The sequence below is a fragment of the Ostrinia furnacalis genome, unplaced genomic scaffold (genome assembly GCF_004193835.3).
Source record: "Ostrinia furnacalis isolate ACB-3 unplaced genomic scaffold, ASM419383v2 OfSCF0074, whole genome shotgun sequence".
In the NCBI taxonomy this organism is placed as follows: Eukaryota; Metazoa; Arthropoda; class Insecta; order Lepidoptera; family Crambidae; genus Ostrinia; species Ostrinia furnacalis.
The window spans coordinates 117,928-134,323 of record NW_021130313.1 but is presented as its reverse complement, the minus strand read 5'-3'; the positions used below and the strand labels follow the sequence as shown (position 1 = coordinate 134,323).

At 37.7% G+C, this 16,396-nt stretch overlaps 1 protein-coding gene across 1 annotated transcript; it reads right to left on the bottom strand.

Moving 5' to 3' along the window:
- Positions 1–540: 540 nt before the first annotated feature.
- On the bottom strand, positions 541–2,734 carry LOC114350213 (PE-PGRS family protein PE_PGRS18). The gene has a single exon (XM_028300921.1). The coding sequence runs from the start codon at positions 2,449–2,451 to the stop codon at positions 871–873; it is 1,581 nt and encodes a 526-aa protein (XP_028156722.1). The 5' UTR covers positions 2,452–2,734; the 3' UTR covers positions 541–870.
- Between the last annotated feature and the right edge of the window lie 13,662 nt (positions 2,735–16,396).

Below are 16,396 nucleotides of genomic sequence, written 5' to 3'. Positions count from 1 at the left end.
AGGTTGAAAGGGTCAGGTTTGAAATCGGCAGTTGGACTGTGCTTTAAGGTCGCCGTATTATTTTATTAAATCAGCGGACTTTATAAGCGCAAAGTGGAATAGAAAGGTTTGCAAAAGTAATTTTATTAAACTTCTTTGCCATTATTCACTTTTGATTTGACATTGTTAAATTCATGGCATTTGCCTGCATTAGAATTTTCTACCAGTCAACCTTGAATCCAGAGATAGGCCATACAGTCGCAATATGATTTTATTGTATGAATGATACCCTATTAGATAACAAAAACATGCGGATATTAGGAGTTTGTGTGTGGTCGGTAAATCGGTGTGTTTATGTTATTAATATCGTAGGAGGGGCAAAAGAACTGCCGCTCCCCACAATTTATTTTAATCATAAAGTTAAGATAAAGTCAGACACAGTGGCGGCGTATGGGGGGGCGTTGGGGGTGCCAAGCATCAGGGGGTGACACTAGGGTCATTTTCCAAGGGGGACCTGGCCCCTGATATATCATGATACGGGGGGATTATTAAAATAAAACAAAGCATTTTTGCATTTTATTTCTATGAATCACACAGGTACAGCTAAGTAGGTAACAAAAATCTTAATAGGTATGTACTAATAAATCCATTGTCATGTGTTTCAAGAAAAATTGCAATCATTAATATAATCTTATCTTAATATGACTAATTAGCTATAAACGACTTAATTGGTTTTAGGTACTGAAATAATAATTATCTGAATTTAAACTTTAATTATACGTAGATTACGTACAAATAATTATGGCATCTCTGTGAAAGTGGTACCTTTAATAGGTACTAATATAATCCTAAATGATTAGTTATACAAATCAAGAACAGGAAAACTGTAAATTAATTTACTGTCTCTGATGGTACACTGGTGGATAGGGGTATTACGGTTAAATTACTTGTCACTGCAAAACACGGATTAATCGGATCCCTCACTTCACCGTTTTCTAATACTGATTCACAATTAAAATCCATCAAATTGGTACCGTTTTTAACATCTCCTGTTAGCCTTAAAGCTGAAGGTTGATTAGGCTGTACTGTTCCATTATTGTTACTTTCTGCCAATGTGCCATTCAGAATGTCAGGAGTATTTTCAGTAATAACAGGTTCCGTTACATTATTTTCAGCAGCACTATTTAATAGTATTGAACATGGAATAGTGGTCATAAACTCCTTCCCAGTCTTTGTGACAACAGTAACAATACATTTTGTGTTATCAGCTTTGCCATCCGCAGATTCAACTTCTTTAACGTCAGCCTCAGGTGTAAAAGATGTAGCTATAGCACATGGTATTGCTAAGACCTCAGTTGAATTCTCACCGCTTATGGTTAAAGTACAGTTAACCAAATCTTTCAGAATAGGGTCGATAACAGGTTCCGTGCCGTTAGCTGGGGCAACCGCAACTGGTTGACCTCTGTTGTCATAAATCACAGTATGGTGGTGATGGCCAGTAGATCTTGCCAAATTCCATAGAGCTAAACCGGTTAAAATAGTACCAACTCCTGCGCCTGCAATGCCTATTCCTCTAAGAGCACTTCCTGAACGACTGACCCCACCAAAACCACCTTTGCCGTAACCACCATAATTTCCGAAATAGCCTGGCATCTGTGCTTGGTTGCCATAACTAGGATTATAGCCATGACCTCCATAACCACCCTGGCCCCCATAGCCGCTATGACCACCATAACCACCATAGCCACCGGGATTATATCCACTGCCTGAGTATGGCGGCGGTGGACCTTGTTGGTGATATCCATTACCAACTGCTTGCGATGGATAACTTCCACCCGTATTAGCTCCGGGCTTATAACCAGGATACGGGGGTGGTGCTCCTCCAGCGCCAGAAAGTCCACTCCCTTGAGGATAACCTACACCAGAACTAGAACCTCCACTTGACTGTGGGTATCCGACAGATCCATGTCCTGCCGCTGAACCCGAGCCGGACAAACCGGTACCTTGAGGATATCCCGCTGAACCAGAACTTCCTGACAATCCGTTAGATGCCGGGTACGAATGGCCAGGCTGGCTGTTCGTTTGTGAAGGAGATTGTGCCCGCTGAGCAGTATTTTGAGATGCACTATTACTCCTTTGAACACTTTCTGAATATGCAGGAGGTTGCTTGGCAGGACTGTTTCCAGAAAGTCCGGTATTGCTAGACGGATAACCGTGACTTTGACTATTCGCTGGTTTCGATTGTGATGTATACGTCTGCGAATTTTTCGGCTTTTCTTGCCATCCAAATAATGTCGGTTTTGGTGCAGAAGCTTGTGGATTACTGAAAGATGTAGGTACTGGTTGAGGATTCGAAGTTTTCCTGCTTGTGCCACGTCCTGATCCTGAGCTGCGACTACGTGAAGTTTTTCTCGCTTGCACAGAGATGAGTAAAATCACTAAACACAACGTCACGAGTAATGTTTTCTTCATTTTTACGGTAGGAGCTCCCAGTAGTTCATTGGGTAATAATAATGTTAATAGGAATTTGAAAGAGCTCCAATACAAGTTACAAAATGTTGCCACCGTCTACACGTACGTTAGTCATCGGTCGCACTGAACAATCGAGAGTCACACTGCTAGTCTGGATCGTTTAGGGGAGTTGATGGAGTTGATTGTTGGTCGCCCACCCCACTGCGGACGGTCTTGTTTATGATTGGTGTACGTAGGTACATGGCATACCTACGTAAGCAAACCATTGTGACCTCCGTTCTAAATGGAGCAAAGACACGCAAACACTTTAGTGTTGACGTTTTCTTAAAATCAATACTTACAAGTTACCTACATATATTTTATATACAGACCTAACTTTAGGTTCACATCGAAATTTTGTTACTATGTATGGACCTACCTACCTACATAAAGTAGATATTTAGTGAGTACCTTATTGTACCTGTCTGAAACTTTGATGTTGCTCTAATATTAAGGTAGGTAAGTAGGTACCTATACGTTCTTAATTGAATTTAAAAGTTTAAAAATTACTGTGTTTAATTCAAATCCTTTGGAACGAACTTATAACACCCATCTTTCCTGGGATAATTATAAATAGGGTGCATCGTTGAACAGTGAACCGGCCTTTTTTCTAAATGCTCTAATTAGCTGGAAAATGAAGCTAGAAATGTCATTATGGTCTTATCAGTCAGGTAATTTAATAAGGTTTCTAATTTTTAGGCTTAAAATTAGCCTCAGCAATAAAAAGGTAACTTAAATTAGGTTTAAAAAAAAATGAAATTTGGCTCACTGTGTACTACGGGTAGTTTTCACTGAACCACCCATATTTCAACAGTGAACCATAAAGTTAATTACGAGTAAAAATTATGATTTTGGAAAATAAACAACATAATTTTAGATAATCATCTTTTATTTTTACAACACAAAAATCAAATGGAAATAAAAATGATTATTTCAACAAACAGTCTTCATAAAAAATCACAGAATCCAAAAATAACAAAGAAACTCACACAAAACCCAAATGAAAAGAAAAATGCTTCTTTTAACAAAAATAACTAAACATTGTCTAATAAAGCCTTCAAGTAATCAATAATCAACCTTTTTGGTGGTAAACAAACAGTCTTCATTTAAAAAATCACAGAAAACAAAATTAACACAAGACACAATTGAAAAGAAAAATCCTTCTCTAAACAAAAATAACTGAAAATTGCCTCTTAAAGCCTTTAGGTGATTAATCAACCGTTTGGTGGTTAAATAAAAAAACAGTCAACCGGTTCACTGTGTACTTTGAAAACCTGGTTCACTGTTCAAAACATACACTATTCAACTTATGAGTTCACAAACAATATAGAAGTACGCGGAATGGTCATCACGGAATGTGCTCATTAAACAGATAAAACTACAATAATTTTGATACCAAATAGATTTCGTACTTAATATAAATAGCAAAATATACAAAAATCGTAAAGCATAACTAAAAAAACTATCTTTTGTCGTCGCGAAACAAAGAATTCGCAGCCACACTTCACACCTTAGCCACAGTCGCCGGCGCACTACGGGAGAGGGTAAGGGCATCCACGAGACACGTAGTGACTCGTTCGGTGGAACTGGCAACATCATACTTTTTGAAATATGGCGGTGGTTCAGCGTATCTGGTTGGTTCACTGTTCGACTACCCACCCTACATTATAGCCGATTTTTTTAATTTTTCTTTCTTTTTGATTTAATAGAAATACCTACCTAAAGCTTTTAAGATCTAACTAAATAATACTTATCGGAATAGTCTTCTGTTGACAGTTAGGGTTAGGGATTGTAGTTATATAGGTACTTAATACAAAAACGAAAGTAAAGATTGAGTTGGTTTATGTCTATCACTTTTGATACCAAGAGTATCCCGTAATTTGTGTAGTTATTGTAACATAAAGTTAATATTCCTTCGGAAAATGAGTTGTTGTACCTACCTATTAGGTAGTACCTAGGCTACACATTTGAGAACTTCGTACTACAGTACCTACGACTCAATTGATAAATTGGTCTGATGGTCAATTTATCGTTGATCGTAACTAACGTTACTGGAACTTACGAGAGCATCCTACCCATACCTACCTAATGGGGCTGACATGCAGTCTTGTTATGTACTTACCTAGTTGTTTGAAACTTTTGAAAGATCTACATTTAGTATCATCAGTATTCATCTCCTACCTCCAGCTCTAGCTAGCTATGCTTAAATACGTAGGTAGTAGGTACTTACTGAACATTGTTCTTGTTTAAAAATCAATACATCGAGGGTGAGCAATGAGCATTCTATTTCCCCAGCTTGTAGCGTACGTTTGAAAACATTTTACTTATTATTAGAACCGTTTAATTATTTTATTACTAACTTGTGTGTGCGCCCATATGAAATTTTGTGTCAAAAACTAAATTATCTTTATTTGTGTAAGACTAATTAAATTAGTAAATACTTACAAATCGTCAAATTACATGCCTCATTCTTTTTTTGCCCTACCAGCACAAAAAACTTCAACGCGCGCGTCCCTGTTTGAAAAACCGGGATAAAACTTAATGTCCATTCCCAGGACTTTCAAAAATCTCTATACCAAAATCGGTCCAGTGGTTAGACATGAAAGCGTTACCACATACTTTCGTATTTAAGTAGGTATAATAATAATTACCTATAATATAGCCTTAGATACTCTATATACCCTCTGTATCTTTAATCACAAAATAAATCTCATGAAAATAGACAGAATAAGGACTTTAGGTCTTTCAGGTCTTAGGACTAATTTATTGCATCAGACAGGATATTGTAAGTACCTACGAGGTGTTGCGATATTTGCACTATCTACTGTGTCTACAATACGACATTGGGTATTCCCTGGTAGCTGTGCAAGTTTGATTGATAAAATAGATAAGTATACAAAAATAAATGTATAATTACTTAGGTAGTAGGTACAAAATATCGTCTCCTTTGTGCTTTTAGTCATGCCTTGTGTATGTAAAGGTCAATTTTATTATTATTCAAACAATTTGAATGTTACCTACCTACTTAATAATTGAATGTAAGGATTACAACTTCTCGATAGGTTGGTTTAAGTATTAGTCTAATTTGGTTCTTAACCTTTAGTCACGGGGGACCGTTTTACCAAATTTCTGTCTTGTCAGGGACCACCAGTGGCGGCGTAAGGCGTAGGCGACGTGGGCCACCGCCTACGGCCTCGCGGTACAAGGGGCCACGCGCATCAAAAATTTTGAAAANAGTCAAGTTCCAGAAACGAATCGGTCCTATTTATAATTATTGGTTTAGGTTAGGTTAGAACTGTGACCACAACGCACCAGCCGAGCGAGCGAAGCCAGAGTCCCGCTCCAGTCATTAAGTCAAGTTCCAGAAACGAATCGGTCCTATTCATAATTATTGGTTTAGGTTAGGTTAGAACTGTGACCACAACACACGAGCCGAGCGAGCAAAGCCAGAATCCCGCTCCAGTCATTCAGTCAAGTTCCAGAAACGAATCGGTCTATTCATTATTATTGGTTTAGGTTAGGTTAGAACTGTGGCCTTACGTTTCATTCGCGAAGAACGTACTTCTGTACATAGTATTTATTATTATTCTATGGTATGAGTGAAAATATTATGGTAATGTTTAGGGATAAAAGTGTTATGATAAAAAACAGTAGGAGTTCAAATATATTTACATAAATGATATTATTAATTACAATTTTCGGAAACACGAGTGTTATGAACATCGCCGGTAGCACTACAAATAGTATGAATGAAAACTTTAGGATGAAAAATTTTAGGAAGAGTGATCATTCGGATTTAAAATCGTTAGGAAGAACAATTTCGGGTAAATAACTTTAGGTGAGCCAATATGGACCCCGACCCTCTCTAAGCTAAAGCCCGGTCCGTGAGCACGTAGAATTTTGTCCAATGACCCCTAGCTACCCATCCTTATCGCTCGCGCGTAATTATATTGCTGTCGCGACTGTGCGACGGGCGCCCGCAGTAAGTGTGCGAGCGCGATAGCAACATAATTACGCTCGAGCGATAAGGATGAGTAGCTTGGGGTCATTGGACAAAATTCTACGTATTCACGGACCAGACTATACCAGAGGTCAATGAAGGCTTCGCCTACACTCCCTCTTTTCTCATGATCGGGCAGTTATAGGACAGTAATTGCCAATCAAGAAAAAGAATCTCCGAAGTAACTGAAGTCTGTACTGCAACTAATACTAACTGACTTTAAGCTGCATTAAATTGCAACGAAGGAATTGCAGTGGAGATGTAACGAGGCGATTAAGTTAACTGACACTAAACACATTAAGAAACGTGCGAAAATAAATGATATGGTTGGAAAATCTTAATCTTTTGTGAAGGAAAACGCGGAAATTAAAATGGTTTATTTTTTTACTGTTAGCTGGCTTTACGTTAGTTTTAAAGCATTTAAGACGTTGGTCAGATTGTCAGATTATTTGAAGTAGACACAATAATAATAGTGCTAAATCTCTAAAGAGACAGGGACCTCTTGAAAAGTTTAGGATTAGCTTCAGTCCGAGTTAAGACATAGTATTTTTAACACTATTTATTTATACAGTTTAGGTTTACATCACATTATTTCAAAATAAATGACCTTCATTCTGATAATCTCTTAGAAAGTCCGTATTTCTTAGAAAATGGTCACTCTGCTCTCTATAGAAACTAGCGCCCGTTTTCAAAGAATATTCGACAAAACCAGTGCTTAGGTTTTGCGCTTAGCAACCCATTTTTACCGTATACCTAGATTCCATTAAAAAACCCTTTTTATCCATTCAAATACAACATCAATAATATGGGGTTTTTAGGAATAAAAGTAGCTCAAGCCCACACAAAAACATATTTTAAATATATTCGTTCGCAATCGGCCTAACGTTAATGTTTCGAGCGATAATTTTAGTAGATCCCCGATATTTTACGTGAGCCACCCGTTAATCGAATGAAAAAATATTAATCGAACACCAGTTAAGTGTCAGGAAATTGTATATCCAGTGGAATGGAAAATACTAGTCATTTGTAAAAGCCTTTCATTTTGAAATCTGTTCAGTTATTGATAGTAAAGTAGAGTACGTTATTTAATAACAGGTATTTTATATCAGTTTAGGTACTTGCTATCGCGGATTTTATTTTATGTGTATTTTTTATAACAATAAACGCCAACAGGCGACGAGATAGAGAAATAGCTTTTTTTGGGACAGGAGGCAAACGAGCAGATGGATCACCTGGTGGTAAATGATTACCGTCGCCCATAGACACCCGCGGGCTATTGAAGATAAAACGTACCTTTAAAGCCTATATTATAAAAACATCATTAAAGTCGTAAAGTCACAAAAGTATTTTTTCTGCAAATAGGCTTATAAAAGCGCCTTCACACTTTCCAGTATTGCATCCCTACCTACCACTGCTTCGGGGGACCATAAATGGGCTAGTGAGGAGAAGAATAATCCGTTAGAATACAAGATTTGAAACAAACCAAATTAATTATTATCATCATCAGGTCATCTCCACTGCAGAAAGACAACCCTTATTCTCAAGAAACGTTTAAGAATGAAGTCTTCAACCTACGACAAGCGATGACATAACACTTATTAAATCCACATCCAGCGTCACATAATCACATTTTTCCCTTTACGCCTGTCATGTCAAACTAATAACGCGACAAAGCAAAAGAAAGTATTTCATAAACACACATCACTTCGTTTCTTACTTTTTATTTCCAAACTCCCCACGCTGAAGGTAACAAATTATTGTTTGTTTCACAACAACAACAGAGTTAGGGTCGTAACATACTATGTGAGGGTAGAAATTAATATCTTTCAGTGTGATTTTTTCAGGCCATTTTCCGGCTATACCTCCAAAGTGAAAAACAATCACGCCTGTATTTACAAACATTACTATGAGGTCTCACAGTGCGCGTGGATGCACAGGGTCACACACGAACCAATCACAGAGCTCTATTCAACGATGTGCTTTCGATTTGCTGCTTCTCTTAAGCAAGCATCGTTTGTGAATACGGGTGTAAGTCCTGCTACCAAAGACGGCGAAATGAAGTTATATTGTTATTTATTTATTTTTATTTATTTACATACACACACATTTTGATGACATATTGTGTCAAATTTTGATGACAAATGTATACTAGGCAGTCAAGCTGTAGATCCTGGCTACACAGGAGTTGCAGCAGTGGGAACGAGAGGTGGGAATAGTCCCGTTTGACAAAATAATGTACAATAATATTAAAACGTCTATGCTTGATATAGTACGCGTTTTGTTCATTCATGTCAGCATAAATGAAGATTTATATAAAACGACTTCCGAATCTGACCGCAGATCGTAGTAAAGAAAGTTGAAGAGACAGTAAGTACTGCAGTTTATTAGTAATATCTGACCGCAGACTGCAATAAACTGTATTAAGAGACAGTACAGCAGTGTTCAGTAGTAATTTCACACAAATTTATTCATAGAGGCCTAGGGTAGTTTCAAATTCCGTTTTGCTACTTTGCGGTTAACTTGTATCTTTAATAAGTTGCCTATATGTAGTGTGATATCACCTTAAAAGTTTGTAAGTGTAGTGTTTTGATAGGAACCTGGCTTACTTTTGTTTATAAAGGCAATCTTTGACGTGAACTGTAAACAATTTTGCTGGTAAGAAACTGAAGAGTTTATTACTTTTAGGAGTAGAATTTACCTGGGGCAGAAATGTTGTCGTGTGGCAACCACGGACCAGAAGACTAAGTGTGGAGGCCCTCTACTAGGTGAACCGACGATCTGGTGAAGGTTGCGGGAAATACCTGGATGCAGGCATCGCAGGACCGGTTCATTTAGTCTATCTCTCTAAATCTAAGTTTTATTTTGTCGTTTTATTTTAATCACAAGTCAACCCATTCAACACAAAACAACTAAGAACAGTAAATGCGTTTTAATGCGACTTAAGTACCGTTTGTTTTCGAAATAAGCTTTGAATCAGATGAGCGAAAGCTTAGAGCGTTTAGGACTGAAACGAATCGCAACCGCATAATCTGTTTTGAGCGGAATTGTTACATATTTACACACGGCAAAGAACATCATGAAAACAGAAGTGTCACTGTTTACAATGACCTATGTATAACCTGATCGACCTCGCTGGAATGCGACTCTCCCGCGCACTTCCTCCACACCTCCCCGCCTTCACCCCATCAATACCAGAGCGTCGATGTGACGTCACAGTTGCCAGATGCGCAGTGAACTCGACCGGTTATAGGTATTTACTTTTGACTGTGGGGCGTTGTTACCTGCTTAACCTGACCTGCTTAAGGAGCATGGCCTGAGTCCGGAGGTCGCTACCAAAGTTAGTGTTAAGAGGAAAAATATTTTGTTATACATATACATATGAAGCTCGCTTCCACCTTTCGGCCTGATCATCACTTACCATCAGGTGAGATACAGGCCAAGAGCTTCCTCGTTGTGCATAAAAAAAATTAGATTGATGACTGTCGATTGTTTAAAGACGCAAAAAAATTGAGAAAAAGTGGTCCATCAAAGCTTTCAATCAAAATCATTCAGCAAAAGCAACTGGCAACCAAACCAAATTATTATTGTTTGTTTGAAAATTACTTCCATTTCACTAAACTTCTACTCTGCCTGCACAGATGCAGGTTGTCACGTTTTAACGAAACTGCACAGTTTCAAACTTGCAACATCATGGACCAAAATCGTACGTGCGATTTCACAATCAAAATACTTATTATATGGATAACAATCTACCTTTCTCTTTCAGTCCCAAAAAATAGGACTATTAGCACTTAGGGGAGATGCGCCTAAATCGGGTACCAGGCCTAAAACGGGTAGGCTTAACAGTAGTTATTATTTAAAATGCTTGAGTGCAGAACGACGTCTCAACCGCCAACCAATGACGGGCAGTCGACTCGCTGTGGAAACGCCAGCGCTTAAAAGTAACATAAAAACAAAGTTTTGACTGTAGCACTGTAGCATAAAAACAAACTAAACATACAATACAAAGTTAATACATGCAGGTATTAGAGGTCTGTTGCCTTCTGACCCTGTTTATTCTCCATTTGAAAATTAACGGTGTTTGATGGATACTCGTGAATGAATCGCACAACGGGACATATTTCATCGGAACCATGAATTCTGCAATACCTGGAACTCATCGAAATATTCATACGCCCATGTTTCGACGTGTTGCAGCCATTATGATCGTGATTGGGGCATTCAATGTTTTAAACGGATTTGCAATAGTATACTCGTATGATGGGAATTGTAAATACTTAAATGATAATAATTAATGTGCACTGATTTATTACCCACGACTTCGTACGCGTGGATCCCGCTTTATCCTCTTAGGGTGAGTTGCAACATCTTACTTTAACTTTGACAAACGTCAAAAATCTGTCAAACTCCATACAAAAAGCACTGGTTATATCGTAGTAACAGTCAAAGTTAGGTGGTGAAACTCAGCCTTAGAGATGGAGTTTTGCAAAATCCCGCCTTAGTGAGCACCTACGTTCTAAAAGGAACCCCCATGCAAATTTTGAGACTCCTAGCCTTTTCTTTCTCAATCAAATTAAAAACCTATCAAATCGGCCCATAAAAAAGTACTGTTATTAAGTACAGTAATTCTGGTAATGCAAAATACGCTTAGTGCGTTAATGCAAAATACGCTTACAATAATACAAATACAGTATTACAGCAACAAACAGGCGTCAGCGATCGCTGCAGACAGCTGAGCGATTTATGTATTCCCAATCACCAGCGGCCGCTGACCCGCTGGAAAACTGCTGAGTTAATGGAAATTGATCTTTAATACAAATAAGGTCTGGAAAAGAGGTTGATAGTTTAATGGATAAAATAAATAAGTTCTATAGGTACGAACAGAATAAATGGTTCTATAGAATATTTTTTCCTTGAGTTGAGTTATCGAGTAGCTGTAGGCATTACAGGCCTAAGTGGAGATTTTTATTGTTGGGGGCCAAAACTCACTTTGATTGTAGTATCCAGAATCTCAGTAAAACACCAAATACAAAAGATTCATAAAAGCCTATGACCGAAAATATTCTAAGCAGATCATCGAGTAGGATCAAAGTGCGCATCTTAGTTCGAGCCCTCACTGGACACTGCAGCTTAAACCAGCACTTGTCCACTATGGGACTGTCCGAAACAAGAACGTGCAGGTTGTGCCAATAGGCAGTTGAAACGCCACTACACATTCTCACGGACTGCGGACCTTTGATGCGCAAGCGGAGCTTACACCTGGGCAAACACTTCCTAAGCCCACAAGATGTAAAACGTATTGCCCCCCAAAAGATACTGCAATACCTAATGGATGCAGGACTGTAAGGAAAATAGTGGCGATCACAATAGATTGGTACCGGTCGCAGTGATACTGGGATTTCATAGAACCAGAATAGCCGCTCAACACAAAAAAAATATACAAAAGATAATAAAATAACTTAGGCCAAAATGTCACTATTACAGACGTTGTTAGTCAAAATTGTTATAGACATTTAGGCTAGGTTGCACCATCTTACTTTAACTTTGACAAACGTCAAAAATCTGTCAAACTCCGTACAAAAAGCACTGGATATCGTTTTAATTACGGTCAAAGTTCAATGTGGTGACAGTTCAAGCACTAATTTGAAAATGGCGCACAAATCTCCAGTAAATTCGTCCAATGACCATTAATCCTTACATAATCCCAATTTTCTATATTAGTACCTACTCATTTGGCTACAAATCCACTACACAAGTACAACGTAATCTACATCGGCTGTACAAATCACACTACTGACAGTTGAGCGATTTATGCTTCACCAATCACGACCACGCGGCCTCTCTGCAACACTTCAAACACTGTAGCAACGCACTGAAAATTTATTGAGCAATAAAAACACTGGTTTAGTATGATGGGTGACTTTTTAGTCTACTCTTTCAAATAAGTTAGGATACACTGTTTGTGTAGTATCGGGAAAAAAATCTGACATGACTGGCATGAAACTTCAAGTAATTTCAATTATCATCATCATTTCAGCCAAAGGACTTCCATATTGACCGGTTGGTAGCGGCGACTCCATTAGGTAGCAGGAAGGCCGCCGCATGCTGCTACCAACCGATCAATATTTCCATTAGAAACCCAAATAAAATGATGTTCTTGTTAAACATCTTAGTACAAAATAATTTTATCACTTATTACAAAAAATATGGGGTGTCTGGATGTTTTCTTCACGCTTTGATGCCCCTTATGAAAACTGGTCAAACTACCCACGTAATTTGGCTGGTTCAAGCAATTTTATTCTTTCTTTGCCTTGGTTTTACAAACTTGTAATACTTAGGCAATTCTTCTTACTTTTCAATAAAATAAAAATACTATCACAGATTTCAATGGAAAAATCCTATCATAACCAAAGTAAATTAGAAAAGAATTATTAAAGCTTTGAACATTAAACAAGCGTGACACTTGTACAAAAATAAAAGAAATTTCATAAGAACTTAGAATAAAGGCAACCTCTAAACTAGAAGGTGAATTATAAATATTTATTAGCATTTTTATAGGTGACATTATAGTTACCCGGCTGCTCGTGAAAGAGGGTTATTTAAAACGTAATAGACAGTGTTTAAAGCTACCAAATCTGTGTACATGACTTTCGACAAGAAAAGCTAAAAAAGTCCTAAGTTTAGTCTTACGAAAGGAGCTGTAGTAGTTAGTACTTTAATCAAGAAAGTAAATGTGTCATCAAACTTTGAACTGAACCCACTTGAAGAAACTCAGTCGAAACGCGGACCGAGACCTAGTTTATTCGCTAAGGGTCTAGATATACTGTTTAGAACTAAGCTGGATTTAGCCTTGAGCCATATTGTTTAAGCTAACTTTAGGTTTGAGCTTTCTAAGTCATTAAACTGAATATTTAATCGGTTAGATACCTACTCATTAATTTTACTTTTAGATACTTCTAACTAAAAGAACTTAGTTACCTCTTCCGAAGGAGGAATATTAACTTTATGCCTCTAACAGGCAGTTTAAAGAAAGCCGCAAAATTCAAGACAATAATTGAATTAACCTCGAGAGAAGAGTTATAAAAATTTTAAACTACAAAATAAAGACATCGTAGGAACCCTAAGAAAAAACCGGGTTTCGTTCCCCAGTCATTAAGAAAACTGAATAAGCAGAATTCAGAGGAAAGACGCAAAAATCAAGCCAATAACTGATAATTTAAATAAGAATTCAAAATTCTTGTATTTTCCTTCATATTATGGAAGGGCAGGCTAAAATATAATTTGAAAAATTTCAAATGAAGCCGGTGTAGGCCTCAAAACATAGGAATTGTGAGACTATAAATTATATAGATTATTTGTGGTCTTTCCGTTTATAAACTGGCAAAGAAAATAAACCATCAAATGAGGATGAAACAGGATCTGAAAATCCTAACGATCCAACGGCAATGAATGAACCAGATTCGTAAACATCTGCAAATGTTTTCGATTTGGTTCATCAGGTTCTCGGTAAAGGCGATTTCCTCTGGTAATTTTTTATAACTCTCCCCTTTTCTCGAGGCTATTAAAAACTACAAAATACAGATACCGTAGGAACTCTAAGAAAACACCGGAAATTCGTTACGCTACGGCTACTTTAGCGCAAAAAAATATTGGCACATGGCGGTAAATAAACTTCCCAACGTCCAACGGAATAAAATTTCCGATGTGGATAAAATTTGCCATACCGCTTCCAAAGAAGTGGAGGTACCTATTCAATACGAGAGTTTTCTGTTGGCTGATTACAGTCACAATGGCATGAGAATTATGTTATTTAGTTCAAACGATGCTCGAGAATGTTTAGCCCAGTGGGAGCACATGTTCATGGACCTAACGTTCAAATTGTGCCCTTCGCTTTTCCAGCAGATTTATACAATCCATACTGACATCGGCAGTGATGCAGAAAACATTAAAGTACCCTTCGTTTTTGCGTTCATGACGCATTAGACGAAGGAAGCGTACATGACAGTATTCAACGTAATCAAAGCACAGGTGCGAGGCTTGCAACCTAAGAAAGTAACAATTGATTTTGATGCCACATTAGTTGCTTTGTCTGAAATGTCATTTAACACTTCTTAAATACCTTATTTAGAAAAGCTAAATCAATCGGCTTGAAGCGCACAAAACATAATATCAGGGTTATAATATATCTGTTTGTAGCAAACTCGCATTTCTGCCCCATTATTTCATACCAGATAAATTGGGCTATATTCGAAATGAAATAGGCTCTGGAGAAGCAATGACAAGTTTTGTGACTATATTGAATCATACTGGATGAAAGGTGTTTTTTATCAAACATGGTATTTCTATGGAGAGAGACCAAACGAATGATAGTTTCTTAGCTTTAAATACATAGTAGATTTAGAAAAGTTAAATCAATCGGCTTGAAGTGCACAAAACACAATATCTGGGTTATATCTTTATGTAGCAAACTCGCATTTCTGCCCCATTATTTCATACCAGATCGTTGGGGATATATTCGAAATGAAATGGGCTCTGGTGAAGCACTGACCAACTTCTGTCGAAAATGGTAAATGTATGGAGAGAGACACCAAACGAATGATAGCATGAAAGCCTTAATGCCAGTATCAACAAAAATGAAGGTCAGCTATTAATTGCAGGTTCAGCATCTGATACTTCAAGAAGAGAAGATAAGTTCATTTCGCCTGTACTCGTATGGATGGAGAGGGAGGTACACCGAACGAATAAATTCATAATACTAGTATCAACAAAAATAAAGGTCAAGTCATACCAGATTGTTGGGGATATATTCGAAATGAAATAGGCCCTGGTGAAGAAATGACCAAGGTCTGTGACTTTTTCAAATCAAATCAAATCAAATCAAATCACTTTATTTGTAAAAATGTGGGTAAAAATGTTTTTTGTGTTTTTGAATTATACTGTTTGAAAGTTGATTTTTATCGAACAACGTGTATGTATGGAGAGAGATACCGAACGAATAATAGCTTCATAGCCTTAATGCCAGGATCACCAAAAATGAAGGTCAGCTATTGCAGGTTCTATTCTGCATCTGATTCTTCAAGAAGAGAAGATAAGTTCATTTCACCGTCATTGTTTGCAGAAGTTTAACAAATGTACGGGGCCTAAACGGCGCAACAATATCAGAGACCACGACGACCGTACTTATTTTAAACTGCCCAGAGGCAGTTGATGAAAGGCGAGATAAGTATTGGGCACTCCCTGGAAAAAAAATACGTAAATTTTAAACGTAGGAACCCTAAGAAAAACCGGGAATTCGATCGTATTAAAAAAACTGAGAAATTAGAATTGCGAATAGGAGAATTTGCACTCAGTGCGCAGAATTGCATTTTTCTATACCTTAAACTTCTTTTTCTTCGTTAACTCCAAATACATCTTTAAATTAGCTGGCTACATAATTGGTTTCTTACCAATCTGTCCAATCTGTATATCGGATTCGGGACCAGCGTCCAGCACCTTTGCGAGAGCCAAGTCAAGTGGCCCTAGGGCGTAGAGCCATGCGATGAAAAAAACCCTACGCAAAACCGCACTCGATTGTTTGAACGTTGTTAGTGTACGTTATGTGACGTAAAAACTGGTGAATTTTCTCATGATAAATCAAGACTATTGACGGGTGGACCCTCGAGCCTTGGTCTCCGTCTCCAGATCCGCAGGTCGGTGGTTTCCATTTTGTGCAGATCAGTTGTCTGCGTTTCCCGCATTTTTTCTATTCCCGAATTTCCCTGGTGTGACTATTTACACGCACACATAATTTACTCTGTTCAAATGAAACAAGTTGTTTTACACTATGATCCAACGTCATTAATTTCATAACTACATCCCATTAAAACATCTGCTGGCATTAAAATCTAGAAGGAATCACCTTTTTCT

What these genes read in the sequence shown, in the direction of transcription:
- LOC114350213 (XM_028300921.1), bottom strand. Translation starts at nt 2,451, where the DNA reads ATGAAGAAAACATTACTCGTGACGTTGTGTTTAGTGATTTTACTCATC.